Below are 17,189 nucleotides of genomic sequence, written 5' to 3'. Positions count from 1 at the left end.
GCAGCTTAAAAAGGGAACATAATTTTATACTTAAAAAATGAAGAATTGATAACAAATATACAAAATCTCTATTCCTGATAGATACTATTAAGACAACACAACAATTACTAATAAAAAATGAAGAATAATAATTAAAACTAAACTTACATTTTTCTCAGTTTTATAAAGTCGAAAGGTTCGTATGTGAAAATTAGCTAATTCCTCTTCTTGAACTATTCCTACACTTATGTCTCCATATGTTTCGTCCTTGTCTTTGCTGGCCGGCCAATACTGGACACACATGACCTGTCGGTAAATCAAAAATACATCAATAATGCCAAGATTTGTAAAATAACACACACGATAGCTTTACCGGTATTAGGAGCGCTTGTGCATTATCTAATATGCAAAGGAAATTACGTAACAGTGACCGAATTTGTTCCAAAACAAGTGCAAACGTTGATATTGCAACCAGTGCCAAAACTGGAGAAACTTTTATCATAATCGCCATTGAGTTTTATGGGCCATGAAAATACTGCCGCGGGTGACAGGGTCACTGGTGAAATTGATACTGTTTTATTGCGAGAACATTCTTTTGAAAGCGAAACGGACCGGAACCAGTGCCACTTTAGTGTTTTTTAATTATTATCAGTGTTTTAGAAACGTATGAAGAAGTTTCGGTGAACTTGAGTAAGAGAGACCTAAGCTTGTTGGAGTTCAATTAATAGGTTATAGTGAAACAGTGAGAAACAGTGTGCTGCGAGATACAAGCTTCCTAATAATCTCTGTTATTGTTAATTAAAATTACGCGCAAGGCATGTTATTTGCGAAGCAACGTTCAGTTTAATTATTTGAAGCGGTGTTCGCGCTGAGGGCAAATTGTATTACCAATATTATAAATTACCGCTCCCGTATTATGTATGCTGATTACAATTTATTTTAATGGACTTTTCTCATATTTTATTTTTCTTTAATTATGTTGTAAATTTGTATGGTTTCGCAATTATTATAAAACTAAAATTAATGTGTATTATTGTTTTGACTGCAAACCCGCATAAGTTCTTTTTATATTTTATATAACAAATATAAAAAAAACGTGTGTGTACTTATGTACACGCGTTAGAAGTTATACTTACCTACTGTTTTACCGACGTTTGAACAGATATTCAAGGTGTCAGTTTTTTGTGACGGTGTGCATCGTAAAAATTTACTCTCATCATTTTTCAATAACGCCAAAAGAAGTATAACTTCAAAAATCTATAATTTATCCGCCTGATACTATTATTACAACACAACAATTACTTGTAAATTTGTACACACAAGGGGGTTACTATATTTACTAGAGTTTTGGCTTTTTCTTGCTTCTGTGTCTGGTTTTAAATATTGTTTGTTTTATATTATTTATTCGTTTAAACAAGATTAGCCAACGGGCATTACAATAAAATTACATCTAGAAGTAAATCAAAATAACAACATATTTAGATATACTTAATAACAAACAGAATTCTTACAAATTATACATATATGGTCTAAACAGAAAAAATTGGAATAAGATATCTCTGCGAAACTGTTAGTAAGAGCCAATCTCAGGGGAAAATTTATTAGCTTACTTACACATCCTAGAAATAGCAACTTTAGAACCTAGAACGGTTCTCTGAAAGGGGATGGTAAAAGGTTTAATAGGAAAACGAGGAAGTAATCGAGGAATAACTCTTTGAGAGCAACAAGAATCTTGTTTATGGATTAAATTTTAAAGTGATCAATCCTTTTTTGATAAGACCCGCCGCCGCCAGCAATTATTCATTATCTGCAGATATTTTCAAGATATTTAATTTATTTTGGTTTTGGTAATAGTTGCCGAGGCTCAATTGGTATATCTTTTGTTTGTAGGAAATTAAAAATTAAATAATCTTGATCTTTATTGACTTTTATATGTTGTGTAATTTATTGTTAGTTCGTTCTATTGTTTATGTTTCTTATGTTTCTTTAACGTTAGTTCTATTGTTTAATATTCATTCTAACGTTTCATAATAAGTGGTTTTGTGTGTTTTCAGTAATAAGCTGTTCATTTTCAAGTGGAGTTACACTTATGAGCCGAAAATTAAATTCACCCAACATATATTTTTACCACTTGGTTGAAACTTTGTCAAAATATAATTAAAAACGCAAAATCGTACGTTATTTCAGAGAAATCCCTCTAGCGATAAGGATTAACACAATTGCACAATTTTGGGAATTAATCCTCACTCCCGTTAACGCTTATGGCCAATTATTACAATGTTAAACATTTTCATGTACCATGGCGATTGTATAGGTCATATAAAGCCAGATGAAAAGTTATTCCTGCCCAAATAATATATACCGAATATATATTTTTCAATTCCTATTCAATTTCGCAACGGGAAGTATCCGTGCTACGTATAACGGCAAATAATAATTAAAACCGATTAAAATTGAAAGCTATTTCATCAATCAAAGCCGTAGTGTAGCGGAAGTGTGTATGGAAATTGATTAAAAATTAGTAACCTGAGTTATGTAACCCAACATTAGTTATTGTCATTTAGATTTAGGTTTGTTTTTGTTAGCGTCGCAACCCCTCTACCCCTAATTTTGTGTTAGTTATAAGCTCATATTGTAAACCATTAAAGTCAGTTGTTACCCTGCTTCAAACAAAGAGTTTTATTTAAACATCTCCATACAACAACCGCCACCGAACTTAATTCCTGTTACAATATTTGTTTTATTTTCAGATCTCTGTTGTTTTACTTTTGAGTCTTCAGATGTGAAGTGATCTATAAGGAAGATTTTTATTTTATCGTATAGTGAGGCATGAATTTGAAGTAAAAAACATGCTTTATTCCTAGCGGTAATAATCATAGCGAAAACCGTATTCCATAATTATAACAAAATTAATTTCCGTTGCAAAACATTTACAAAAGTTACCTACATTACCTATCTCTGCATTACATTTTATATAGCATAAAGAACGGGAATTCTCTAGCCTCTGTAACACAAAGTTAAGGCTCAAATTACCTTAATGAAGTCAAAAGTCTTGGTAAGCATAACGATGGCGGCGGCTCGTTCCTGCCAAATCATTCGCCAAAACGACACCACCGTCTCTTCTGTTGGCCCCTGAGTCACTATGTACGCGTTTGGTTTTAATATACTCTGTGGACAAATAAAAAGGTATAATAACGGTTTGACGAGGGACAGACTACTTTAACGCATCTCAGGATACTTCTAATCAGTTACTAACTTGTACTGTAAACTGTAATAACACGTAATAGACGAACAGATGTCAACATCTTTATAAAGTAATCAAAGGGCAATAGACAGTGAGAAAGTATTGTGCCGAAATGTTATATCTGTGATGAAGTGGAGTTGGAACACGACTCATTACATACCTAAGACAACCGTAATAAAAGGCAAAGGGCCGATTTCTTCCGCCTGGGAAGTGGTTTTCGTGATATTGTGATCTGAGTTCTGCCCTAGTTGCCACTCGTGTCACGTTTTGTTCTCGACTTGGGAAGGATACCGTAATAACTGTTTATGCTACGTATACATCTGCGTTATTTACTTTATGTAAGTCTGCAAATACGGGTAGTTTATATTCGTGGAAGGAAAAGTTAATACCGCTAATGTTCATGAAGCGTGTTAATAATCTCTTTAGCTAAATTTGTTGAATCTGCGTTAATATAAAAATGTAAAAACTTTAAATCTTTCATTTCACATTTATCTAAATAAAAATCGATCGCAAAAAATATTGCTAAGCGCAAAACTCGAAGACAGAATTTTTTTTATTCTGAGGAAGGCTTTTTTGGAGTGAAAAATTAAAAAAGACTAGAAAGAAATTGAAGTAAAATCTAATTAAGGCGGAGGTCGTAGGTTCAGCTAGTATGTAATACTTTAATTACTGTAGTATATACTCTCCATGTATACAATATTATTTAACAAAAACAATCTACAATATAAGTAGGTACATTTTTTATAACTTAGGACTGTATTGAATAGATTTAGTAAGGGCGGCCCTATACATTGGAACAAACAAACGTCTAGGGCTTAATAAAATTATACGAAAATGTAGTTGGGCCGGCATACTTACATCTACTACGTGACTTGCAACTAAAGCCTCATTTATTAAACTTTTGGTACTCACATCTATATAGGAAGCGTTAATGTAGTCGGAATCTGGCTCGCGATCTACCGTTTGTAGCACCACTCTGTTGTAGTCGTCTGTGAAACGAAAATACCGCAAAATTAAGACGAATTTCTGACACAAGTTAGTTAAGTGACTTAACATAGTTTAGTTTAAATTAACATCAATGAAGGAACCCAATATATTTCTTTTAAAACATTAATGTATTAATGTAATTTTCGAGATTGTAAATGTACAACTGTTGCCGCCAAAAACTAAAGTCCGTCTTTAGTTTAGCAACATTTCTCAATTGTAAAAATTAATGAAGTTTGTCGAAACAAATTTTAAAGCTTAATAAACATTAAATTGTTAAGCTTAATGAACTTTACATTCTGTTGCATAATGTTTTCAAGAGTTACAAGTTTCGCGTTGTCTTGTCGAATTCTTGTTAGCGGTTGTCTTGTGCTCCTAACGTCATTAAATACTTATTACACTCAAAGTTTTAAACTATTCCTTTTTCAGGTTTGAAGGTTGAATAGTCCTTTATCATGTACTACCTAAACGAAATTTATATTACTACGAGCTAAAATGAGCTGTATACAAACATCGTTTTATATTGGTTGTAGGTTTTTAATTATGTTTTGATACAAAAATATTATTTCTATACGTTTACCACATTTATTATAAATGACAATGTAATTTATCAAATAGTCTAAATTAACTTACAAGGAATGACTTTTTGGTTCTGGTTTTTGTGTAAATTAGTCTTTTTGGTTGCATGTCGGCAAGCGTGTGTCTCCACCTTGGTCGCCGTCTGTAACAAAATGCATACGAATGTTTCAAATTAGAATAAACCAATTGGATGGACGAGTTTGTTTTAATTTAAAGAAATATTCTGTATAAAAAATTAATGTAACTTTAATATCAATATTTTACATAATACGATCACAGAATGCAGCTAGGAAGCTACTTCTACCACTTTATGAAAGTTATCTAAAGATCCACTCTATATATTTCTTAAACGAGAGCACGTTTTTCGCTGAGTTTTTAAAGCCCTTTGAAAGAAACACATCGTCGAAAATGCCTACTCGAAGACGCAGCGTCTTCGTGAAGTTCATATTACATGTACCATATTAATATTTGAGTGTGTATTTCGTCCATTATTAAAATGTTCGAAGCTTTATATATATTTCAAGCGCAATAGAAGATCAGAGCTACCTGAATTTTATCTTATATGAATTATTATGTGTAGCATTCTCTAATAAACTACTATTTTATTATAAATTTGTATATACTAGGTATATGTATTAAAACTTAGTTTTCAGCCTCAGCCAGTGTCGAATAATTAGTATTCATTTTAGAGTTATTGGCTCATCATTATGCCAGAGCACCGAATTACTGTGGTAGCTCAATATAAATACAGAACAGTGAATAACAAAGTAATTAACGCGTCTATTCAATCAGCTAACGCGATTGACGCTCGCTCAAATAAATAAATCGCTAAAACATTGCTCGATTTTTAGAACAGCGATTGTTAGAAGTCTTATATATGCGATGCAGTGGGCCAATAAGTTTATAATAGTTAAATGCCTCATGCTTGTTTTTTTTATGATGTCAGGGACTTTTTGGATGTAGGTAAAATTTCTTTACAAAATCACTCAAAACGATGTTGAGATAACATACAAAATAAGATTATTACAAATAAAAATAACTAAAATTAAAATATAATAACTAAAATATTATATTATTAAAAGTCACTTAAGGCAAGGTTCCGAAGATACTGGCAGCGTTCCCCCTTTGAATAGCTAGAATAAATCTTTGTCCGAGGTAGCTGCCAGCTCTTCGGTCTCCTATGATGTCGACTAACCTTTTTGCTATTTTCTTAAAAAACCTTATAGCGCTAGGACCCCACGGACCAAGGGTCTCGACACCGAATGGGACAAAATAATATTCGGAGCCTAGAATTTGCATGCTTTAGCTTTTTCAGCCGCATCACAAGCCGCACCATCTCTGTTATTGGTTCCATGTAGATGGGAAGGTCCCACGTGTCTGCACAGGTTGCATCGCATACCAGCACCCGGCCCAACTTCCATGGAATCAAACTCATACCGTCCGGTCTCTCGCCATCGTCTCTTGCAATACCAGTCGGCTCAAGTAGACTTGGCACGTTGACGGTGGCAAGGGACCGGCGAATGATATCGTTAAGTGCGGCATGTCTCGAGAAGCGGCCTGCACTTTTTTGGCATGACAGTCCGTGATGTCGTAGCTTGTCGACATCATTGCCACATGGACATTTATGAGGAGCGCAGACCGGAACCCTAAGCCAGGTTGCGATGAGCGTTAGCGGAGCGTGTCAGGCTCAAGAAATGTTCCTGTATATGACGAAGGGTAAGCGTGAAGCCAGTAGCCGGCCTCATGCGTACCCACGGCCAAAAGCCTCGCACGCGCTGAAGCTGCACTACAGCTCAAAAGATTGTCAAATTTATTTTTTGTTGTACGTTTTACTGAGGAATCATACCCTATTATTAATATATTAGATATACAAATATTAACTTTACAATATTAATATGATAAACATTCTTTCTGCACTTATACTCGTAGAAAACTAACTGCTAAGCAAGTTTCACAAGGCTAAATAAACTAGAACTATTTCATTTGGAACCCGAACTCTTCATTCCATTAGCCTCGACTCATATAAATTCCAACGTATTAAGTTTTCTCTTTGCTAACAGCTTCTGGCCACAGATTGTGAAATGCAGTTAGGAAATCACTAATAAACTGGAGCTGATACGATTCTTATTGAACATTGGAAAATTATGTTCCCTGAAATAGAGTGTTATGTTGATTTATAATATAGATAACGCAGCAATGGTGCAGATGTTAGCTACCATAGTCATTATATGACACAGAGCTCCTAAACTAATAACGTCAAAGTCTAATCAGTTAATAACCGATAATACTTGTGGTTTATTCGCTTGACCGCGGTCCACCCGCTACCACCGATCGCGACATCAGGGCCAGAGCAAGAATACTCCTTGGTGGTGACACCTCCGGGCACGACCCCAGACCGCCTCGTATTAGTAGGGCGCGAGCCAACAAACCACCCGAAGAGGGCTATGCCCCGAACAGGCCTAAACACCCCACTCGCGAGTGGGACATCGGAATGTGGGCCTCAGTTCGATTGAGCGGTCGAACCAACCAGAAGCCTTTATAAAGTAGACGCTAATGTCAAATGAAATGTCCGCAGGTCCTGTTTTTCATTCATGTCGTGCTTTTTCGTTATTGTGCTTAGTTCTACTTTCCCGTCCACTTTGTCTTACCCTATTTTCCCGTCGATTGTCTTTGTCGCTTCATTCCTTTTCATCTTATCCCATCTCACTCCGTCACAGAATATATTCATTTCCAAGAACGCCTTGATTCTAAAGCTACTTTTGCCGAATGTTTGATTCGAGGAAATATAGTATAATCATATTGAATATAAATGAAATTAATATTTATGGCCTTACCATATAAATATAATGAGTAGCACTGTTCAATGTCAAAATTATAAACTTGGGTTTCGTTGTAGGCTAAAAATTTATGAATTTGTAAGCAGTTTGTCCTGTACAATATTGCATCCGGAGAGATGCAGAAAATAATTTAATTAAATGCAACGAACGACTATTGTCAAGCTCAAAAAGCTTTTCCGTTCGACAATAAACATCGTTGTGGTTTAGTTGTAGCCCGATTCTCCACTCCGGGGTCAGAAATACTGGGGCATATAATAAGGACATTATTATAAGAATTTCACGGCTTTGATATTATAATTTTATCTTATGTGAATTGAAACAAAACTAAAACTTTGAAATCAATATTTCAATCGCCGTTATTTACTCTTATTATTAATTATTACTACCTTTTACTAATTTGGATGAAAATATTAGAACTCTTTTAGTGTGGCCAATCCTCCGGCCAATTGGCCTCTGAGCCCTTTTAAGAGCAATTTCTGTAACAATACCTTCGTTATTTATCGCACAGGTGTGACATTCCACCGACCGTGAGACATCGTGAGACGTTCTAATTGGCTCTCCTTAGTTCCCGTAATTGTACCGTCTTAATTATCCGGTAATTGCTCTAGTAACGACGCCCGTAACGGATGTTCAAGATCACCTTTGCTGGTACTTTTTGCCATCGTTGTGGCACCAATGATAGTGGAAGTTAGGAAGAACGGCTACCTGACATCAAAATAAAACAGAACAAATTCTCCATAAGTATTTGTTGGGCTTTAGACCATAATAACATTAGAACTATATGTTACATCAAATATAGTGTTTGTTTAAATGGAGTTCTACGAGTAGTAACTCGTAGTAAACTAGTCGTCATATTTGTCAAATGGCACGTGCAAATTTATTTTATATTCATTTAGAAAGCGTTACAAGTAGAGTAAATAATGCAAATAAATAAATAATACACGTGCAAATAGTGTACCGTTCTCCCTATCAAATCTGCTTTTGGCTGTACAACATGCCATGTCCTACTACTTTCAACAGACATTATAAACTTATCGAATGCTGTGCAAAATAGTGTCTGTGACAATACTAAAAGTCGTTATATTATTTATCCAATGTCCACTTTGCTTGGCTTAACTGACGATATATCCAGTTAAATAAAGCCGCAATATCATGTTTTGGCAAACATCGCGAAATACGATTCACCAGGCGTGGAGGTTTCAAATGTTTTTTTTCGTTTAGCGTTGCACGAGCGGCTCCAAATTGTATGAATAAGTTTAATTTTACAAGCGTCTGACCTTTGAAAACTCCACAAAGTAACGGCTTTGACGTGGTTAGAATATTGATAGATTTATTATAGGCACCTCGGTGACCTGTTTTATAATTCACCAAATATAAAGAGAACGACTTTATTGCGAATTCGTTTGTATCGCGTTAATGAGATGAAGACGCGGATGTGATTTAAAATTTATAAAACTTAACGCGTAGTACTTTTTCTTTGAAGGTTTCCATTTACGTATGCAGTTTTTATGCAAAATGCCTTCTTTCGCAAGTCGTTAAGTCTCTGGACAGTTACTTACTTCATACGTCGCTGCTAAGTACTACCACAGTGAACCTACCTGACAGTAATACAGAAATTAGATTTAAGAGATCAATATGTGAATTAAATATACATTTATCTATACTGTAAAATAATCTCTAAAGATAACTTTTAACAATCCTAAAATGGAGACTAGCTTTTTATTGAGGCATTAATGTGTTATAATGTGAACTAAATCGTATTAATATAAAGCAATATTTCAAAATAATTTATATAATTTCAATGAATGCATCTTTAATGCCTATTTATTTCCTAATGTAGCGCAATTGCGCTTTTGTACCTGTATTTATACAGTATTTCCTTTTTAGTTACCTGAAATACTATATAAATATCAAACTGTAGTTGTTACCTAATGATGGCTGCCATTATCAAGATTATTCTCTTGGTGTGGAGCCAAAGCGTCTCTAGCTGCAATAAACTAGTCATTGATGATTCTAAGCTAAATTGCGTCGTTGAAGTTGGTCTTATAAAATACATCGATAATTAATGATGAAAGATGAGATCACATCAAGCCAAAACCACTCACCTGAAACTCAAGCTTGTAGAGGACTGGGAACTTGCGCCGTTGCTCACACAGCTTCGGAAAATTCTTCAGCTCCACTGGCTTGTCTGGTATCGTCTCGGACACGGAGCCATTTTCATCAGCTGTCAACAGATTTGTTTATGTAATAATGCAGATGCGTTTACTCTGCAAAAGCTTGTTGTAGTTAAAAAGCAGTTAGTTTAACTAAGTCAGCTAATCACAAAGTCACCTATACATTAACGTACCAATATTGAGTGGAACATTCAGAATCTCATCTCTGGAACATAAAGTAAACAAAATCGATCCTCCAGGTAATGTTTTAAGAGAAAATGTTTTCGCCCTAAATTCCGGAATATTTTAAGCATACCTCGCCTTCGTCATATAAAACGTTTATCTATCGTCACCCCAAATGATGCCACGCCATTCGAGGCCAATCGGGGCCTGTCATCGTGATGACATTTTCGTAAATGTGTAAGGCCCGAGTTTACCTCAAACCTTATCTTGCTATGAAAGTAGCAAAGTTCTTCGTTTTTGTGAATATTTTTTTTTACTGAGGTGATTGAATGTGCGCTTAAAGACGATGACATATCGTCGCTGTAGAATGATAACTACGTATGTCCAGGGAACCAAACATTACAGGAAACGAAAAAATGTTCAATGTTCGTTAAAATATTATCATGTGTTTTTGTCCATAGTTTTAAATGATAAAAAGGATTCTTAATTCTAAAAAGGAAAACTTCATGATTAAAGTTAAATGACATAAGAGTCTAAGAATAAAAAATAAAAGGTTTTTTGACATATGAGGTTATCATTCTACAGTGACGATATTGTGTCAGGCGTCGAAGGCTGATGACCTGCCTGTCTATGAAAGAAACTGATCAGGCGGTATGTCAGGCTAAAGTTCAAGCAACCCCGCAGTAAGAAAGATAGGCCGGAAATTGCCGACATTTAATTAAAAACCGACAAGGTTTTACTTATGTCATAGTGAACCCAGGGTATTGAGAGTTAGTTACATTTGCAATGAGAGCATATATTCCATTATTCAGCATGTTTGTTATAAAATTACGTCACAATGCATCAGAAACTTATTTAATAAACGAGGAACGGATATGGATCAAATTTAAATATATTTATGGAGATCTTGTTTCCTGCTTTTCTCCTATTCTTTGTTTGCATTATTGTCGGATTGTGTTATTAAATATTCTCGAATAAAGCATTATTATATCCTACAAGGTCTTAGCGGTGGTATTACTAACATTAACGTTATTACTAATAAGTACATGTTGTCCTTTGAACCTCATCGCAGTGATTAGTGAAACACGCGCAGAAATGCGTGTGCATAATGTGTTGTTGACTGTTGCCACGTTTAACGAACGTGCAACGGTCAGTGAAGAGACTTTGATAGGTATAAACAGGTTTACGTCTATTGCCCTAGTTCAGAACTATAACACAACTAGAACATACTCAATAGTGACCGAGACGATCGTGTCAACTGATTGAGCATCTTTACGACGGAAGATACGACGTCAATCTGTATACATATGTTAGTTTCGAAATAGGTATATATTGTATTTACTTATGTATTGCGATGATTTTGTTTAGATGCGAACAGGTCTCTGGAACTGAGAATTTATTCGTCTTACACTTGTCATGATATAATTATGCACTATATATATATGTATATATATACAGAGATTTAGTCTGCTGAATATGCATACTTCTGTCAAAAACATTCAGCGAATTGAAAGTTGTAATTAATTCAGAATTTTGATTCATTCAAATTCAGCGAATTTTATAACACCTCTTTATTCGTTTTAATAAAAGACTTTTTGGAACTTTTACAATTGGGCACTTGGGATATTTACATTCGTCATTGGAAAAGTGTTTCAAATTGAGAGTACAAATCAACAGCACCAATTTTTTACTCTATCATAGTTTTGCATAAATTGACATTGTATTAATCTAAACATCAGTCTAGTTAAAGTAATAACTACGAGGAAAAATGAATATAGCTGCTTCAGTGGTTCCAAAATCAACTCACCTTTGAAACTCCTGACTCATTCGAAATATTACTCTACGTTTATCTACACCTTTAGCTCAAATGGGATTAATTTAGAGGGCAGGTACAGAATAACAACTTTCTAAGTACGTGAAGATAAGGAGCGAAGACAGAAACTCGAGAAATATTGTTAAACTTCCCTACTTCGGCGTTGTTTTGAAAATTGTTTCCAACTCTAGCGAAATAAATGAGCTGCCCGTGGATATTTTTCAAACAAATTGTCTTTCGTGGCTTGTATTTGCAACTGTGTATATTAGATACTATTTCAATTCGTTCAGAAATATGATATTTAATTTCAGAATCTTGTTTATTTAAACAGAGCTTGTATTTATTTATTTACAGCATACCTAGCGGCAGCAGTTATTTATTTAATATATTATTAAACGCACTTTTTACTTTATATTTAAGTTAACGCTTATGCTTCGTCCGTTAATTGGAGACTCTTTTTAGACGAGCCACAATAAAAGTGTCTTATTGTAATGATTTGAACACAAAAATTAATGAAGATAATCTTTTGAAACAGTAAACGCTCTCAACAAGCATTTCAAAACAAGCAGCGGTTTGAAGTGACTTTTGCCACCTGCAAATGTTTTCATCGACCAAGCGAAGTCGCAAAGCAGAAATGTTGACAAAATATATGAAAAGCAATAAAGCTCCACGCGGTTCGTTTGTAAAACTTTTTTTAATGAAATCCCATTTAAAGCTTTCAATGGCTGAGCTGTCGTCACGCTGTCCGTATCGGCTTACATTATGTTTGCATATAAATAACTGGATGTTTGCAAATAAAATTCTACACGACTAATAAACCATATCGATTTGCGACCTACGCTATTACAACGACATAAATTATAATTGTTTATATATATATATAATATATATGTATATTTTGTCCATATTAATTTGTTTTTACAGGTATGTTTATAATGAAATATAAGTGGGAAAATCCATTGACTTAATTTTTGGTTAGGAGGAGTGAAAGTAGAATAATACCTGAAAAGGTTAAATGAAATTGAAAATTACTATTGAAAGTATCATAGCCATAACAAGTAATCGATATTCGACAGCTTCGAGTCAAGTATTCTTTGTCAAAGCACTTCATTATTGTGTTCGTGGTTGGAGTTCATTATTATGGACAATAGGAATATTGAGACGGGAACGTTGTACGAATAAAATATACGCTTGAAATGTATTTACTAAGTTTGACTCGTTTCGAATAAGCGATTAAAGATTTTTGCATTTTGACTTACGAGATAGATTAGGCGTACGACTTGTTTCTTTCTAAGAGATTTTGTATGAGTTGCCTATTAAACTAGACATACAATACACTTCTTAAAGAGTTATGAGACATGAATTGAATAAAATAATGAATGTGTCAGTAAAACATGTTTTTGTTGTTGCTTAGTTTAATTATTTCACAACTTTTTTTTAAGACTCCCAATGTGGTGAACTTTTTTCATTAATTTGCGTTGTTTTATTTTTTTTTAGCACTTTATCAATTTAGTAAACATTACTTTAGGTAATAAAACCCGTAATTTTTTACATCTCTGGTATATTCTGAAACTGGTCCATAACAGGAGTTGTCTGGTCAGCAACGGATAGATATACATATATGTTATTATTCCAACGCGATGTATGTCAATTGTCAAAATAATTAAACATAAAAAAATAAAGCCTAGACAAACGGTTCTATGCTCATTAGCCGCGTACTGACTGAGCGAGCAGCCTCGCGAGGCTGCCTCGCGAGGCAAATCCTCGGTCGGTCAAGACGTGCCTCGCCCGAGGCAAACGCACGCGCTGCCTCGCCCGAGCGTGCCGCGGCCCGAGCCGAACGTTGTCGGTTTTTGTCGATGTTCAAAGGCGCCTCAGTACGTTTGCCGCGCTCACTCAAGACGGTAGTGTTTTGCCTCGCTTATTCGTTGCGTGTTAGTTGTGCGTCATGGATAAAGAACAGTGTCTTAAATTAATACGACTATATGGTGAATATAGACGACTTTGGGATGCGCAATGTCCTGATTACACAAATAGAGGACTAAGGGAAGATGCACGGAGAAAAATAAGCCAGGAAATGAACCTTCCAATAGCTGAATTAAAGAAAAAAATGGACTCTTTACTAGGGTCTTACAGGAGGGAAAAGTCGAGAGAGAAAAAAAGCCGAATCACAGGATCAGGTATTTATTATTTAATGTTTATGATTAGGGTTAACAACATTCATTTTATTATATTCAAAGTTACATCGGTTTTTATATTATTTCTAATATTATTTCTAATATTATTTTTTTTTATTTTATACTGCAGGTCGTGGTGAAATATATGTTTCGAATTGGTATGCCTATGAAGCCTTCAGTTTTCTAGGAGATAGAAATCACCCAGGAAATACACAAGATACTTTAGGTGAAGAAGTGAGTACCTATTATTTACTGATAATTATTCTGCCAAGAAATTGCTCCGTTTGTTATGAAATGTCTCCCTAAATGTGAACGTATTTCTTTTATATTTGTTGATCCTCGCCGTGGTATGGCTTGAATAGATAGCATTGATGACATTTCTGTATCCTGTCGCCATCGGCCGGGTATTACTGTCCCTTCAACTTCGGCATCGAATGATCCTGGGGGAGTGAACCTTTGTGAGGAAGCTACATCTCTACGCAAGTAGTTATATAAGCATATGGTAGTCAATACGACTTTCGTAGCTTTTTCTGGTTCTAATAGTAGCGGCTTCCTCAGTACTCTAAAAACGGAGCTTAAAATGCCAAAGGCATTCTCCACAACTCTTCTTGCTCTGGACAGCCTGTAATTGAAAATCCTTTCCATTGAACCTCTTTCTGGAGTACCTTCATAAGGTTTCAATGTGTAATCATTGAGAGCAAAAGCTTTATCGCCTAGAATAAAATAGGGCACTGCAATTTTATACGGTATTTGTAATATTTCTGGTGAAGGAATGTTCAATTCCTTCTTTTCGACCTTTTTATATAAATTGGTATTTTTAAACACACCGCCATCTGATATACGTCCTTTGCTGCCAACGTCTACGTACAGAAATTTATAGTTAGCGTCAACTAAAGCAAACAGCACTATACTTGGAAACATTTTGTAACAGTCATAATCATTGCCACTATTTATCGGCGACTGTAATATAACATGCTTCCCATCCATTGCTCCTATGACATGTGGGAAATTCCATTTGCTCTCAAACTCTTTCGCTATGGTAAGCCACTCTTCTTCGGATGATGGTATCTGTAAATAAAATTAAGTAATAATTTCTATCTTTACAGAATGCAAGTCTGGATAATACTCGAAATGATGACGGTTATAACGAAGAAAAAAATGAAACTTCAAACTCGACGACAACGGAAGGACCTAAACAAAAGTCAACTAGACCTAAAAAGAGATCCAAAATGAACGAAAGTGATGATCTTACTGATAACGCCATATCTGAAGCATTAACACTCTTACAACAGTGTGCAAGCGATAATATATCAGAAAAAAATGATCCCTATAATGTGTATGGCCAATATATAGGAAATGAGTTGAGAAAGTATGATAAAATTACATTAGCATACGTAAAAAATGCAATAAATAAAATTATCTTTGATGCAGACATGGGAGCATACAGTGGTTATAGTTATTATACTCAATCATATGGTGAACACGATAATTTAAGATATATGTCTCATCCCTCTTCCTCATCGACGCCATCTACATATTCGATGCCTGCTGCCTCACCAATGCCTTCTACCTCACCGATGCCTCCTACTTCACCGATGCCTCCTACTTCACCGATGCCTCCTGCCTCATCGATGCCTTCTACTTCACCGATGCCTGCTGCCTCACCAATGCCTCCTATCTCACCAATTTCGATGCCTCCCCCTCCTCCTTCTCCAGCTCCTCATCATTAAATATTTGTTTGTTTAATTTTCTTATATTATTTGTCCAATTTTCTAATCAGATTAATAAAAAAATAATAAAAATATGTAATTTTATTTTACCTTAACATAATCCTTTAACACCTCAATTATAGCATCACAGACTTCAGGAACTATAACCGATATCCTTTGTTTTGATATACGAAATAGATACTGTAGACTGGTATAAGAATCTCCTGTGGCCAAAAATCTCAACGTCACTAATAATCTTTCCCTAGCGGATATTGCTTCTCGAAAATTTGTGTCCTTCTTGCTTATTTTGGCGTTTATGAGAGAATACACATTGTCAAATTCGATTTTACTCATTCGAGTGAAATTTTTTTCTTCGTCATCGAAGCACAACTCTTCAAATAATCTGTTCCCAGCCTGTAATCTATTTTTGTATAAGAGTTTAATCCAAAAACGTTTAGTTTTCTGTTTTCTTTTTTTTGCAAGCCTTAGAATTATTAAAAAGGCAGTGGTAGCGACAGCTTTCCGAATGTGCGGCCTCATGGTGGTCTCGGGCAAACTATACGGGCACGCGCGGTCTCTATTCGACTTCAAGTTAAACTGAGCGTCGATGCTCACGATGGCTCGGACTTGCCGCGCGAGGCAGCCTCGGATTAGAAAACTTACAGACCGAGGCTGCCTCGCGCGGCAAACGTTGCGAAGCAAACGTCCGAGGCTGCTTCGCGAGGCTGCTCGCTCAGTCAGTACGCGGCTATTGAAGTGAAGTAAAATATCTTGATGATACATACAGTAAGTTTAAGTCGTGTAGGTATATTGCTTTTCCTCTTAGTAACGAGGTCTCATTATTGATTCAGATTTATATATATAACATATTTATTGTCCAGTTTTCAAAAACACAGTCACATTCAATTTAAATATAAAAATATATATTTTAATAATATTATTCTAAACTACGAAGCATTAGTTATCTAGCTTACGTATTAAAGCGCCGATTTCTAAACACATAAGTTTCAAACCATGAACTTACTCTCAGGCTTAAAGGTCACTCGGTCTGAAATCACAAAATTGTCAATTAACTTTTTGACTTTCAGCTTATTATTTTGAGATATCATACGCGCTATCATTACTGGTAAAAAGGAATTTATGTTTCATAAGTTGGTTGACAGAGTAAGCTCCGAAGCAGCCGACAAACACTACGACCGACCGACGTGGCTTAAGTGAAATAAAATGTATTCCTAGAAAAACAAGAATTCTTACATCGGTTGTATAGTTGAATAATATAGTCGCCGAATGTTAGTTACTTACGACGTTACTGCGATTTTATCCCAATTTTCTCTATTCACCGACACTCGACACGATCCGTCTTTCCATTCGACCAAAAGAACAATTCGATCAACCGAAACGTTCTATCGTTTGGTCTTTGTTTCTCTTTCTAATCCCCTAATATTGCGGTACATCAGCTTTAATTGGAGCGAATAAACACTTCAAGCAGTGGGTATTCCTATTGTATGCCTTAAACCCTTCCTTTATAACA

The 17,189-nt window shown here is 35.2% G+C and overlaps 2 protein-coding genes across 3 annotated transcripts in view; both read right to left on the bottom strand.

Moving 5' to 3' along the window:
• The window catches only part of LOC125057048 (receptor-type tyrosine-protein phosphatase kappa), a 67,726-nt gene that overhangs the window by 9,562 nt on the left and 40,975 nt on the right, over window positions 1-17,189 (bottom strand). The window contains exons 3-8 of one of the 2 annotated variants that reach the window (XM_047660488.1): window positions 16,683-16,706; window positions 9,729-9,847; window positions 4,841-4,928; window positions 4,136-4,212; window positions 3,013-3,147; window positions 148-285 (exon numbers count right to left, since the gene is read on the bottom strand). In XM_047660488.1, the coding sequence (XP_047516444.1) occupies window positions 148-285; window positions 3,013-3,147; window positions 4,136-4,212; window positions 4,841-4,928; window positions 9,729-9,847; window positions 16,683-16,706 (581 nt within the window). The remainder of the gene's footprint in view (window positions 1-147; window positions 286-3,012; window positions 3,148-4,135; window positions 4,213-4,840; window positions 4,929-9,728; window positions 9,848-16,682; window positions 16,707-17,189) is intronic. The other variant, XM_047660497.1, reaches the window with a different exon arrangement.
• LOC125057060 lies at window positions 14,039-16,198 on the bottom strand. Its single transcript, XM_047660509.1, has 2 exons — window positions 15,770-16,198; window positions 14,039-15,017 (listed from the first exon to the last, which is right to left on the bottom strand). The coding sequence occupies exons 1-2, from the start codon at window positions 16,196-16,198 to the stop codon at window positions 14,199-14,201; spliced, it is 1,248 nt and encodes a 415-aa protein (XP_047516465.1). The 3' UTR covers window positions 14,039-14,198.

Source organism: Pieris napi, chromosome 2 (genome assembly GCF_905475465.1).
Source record: "Pieris napi chromosome 2, ilPieNapi1.2, whole genome shotgun sequence".
NCBI classification, from domain to species: domain Eukaryota; kingdom Metazoa; phylum Arthropoda; class Insecta; order Lepidoptera; family Pieridae; genus Pieris; species Pieris napi.
Note: the sequence above shows the minus strand (reverse complement) of the source record. Positions and strands in the feature narration are given on the sequence as shown.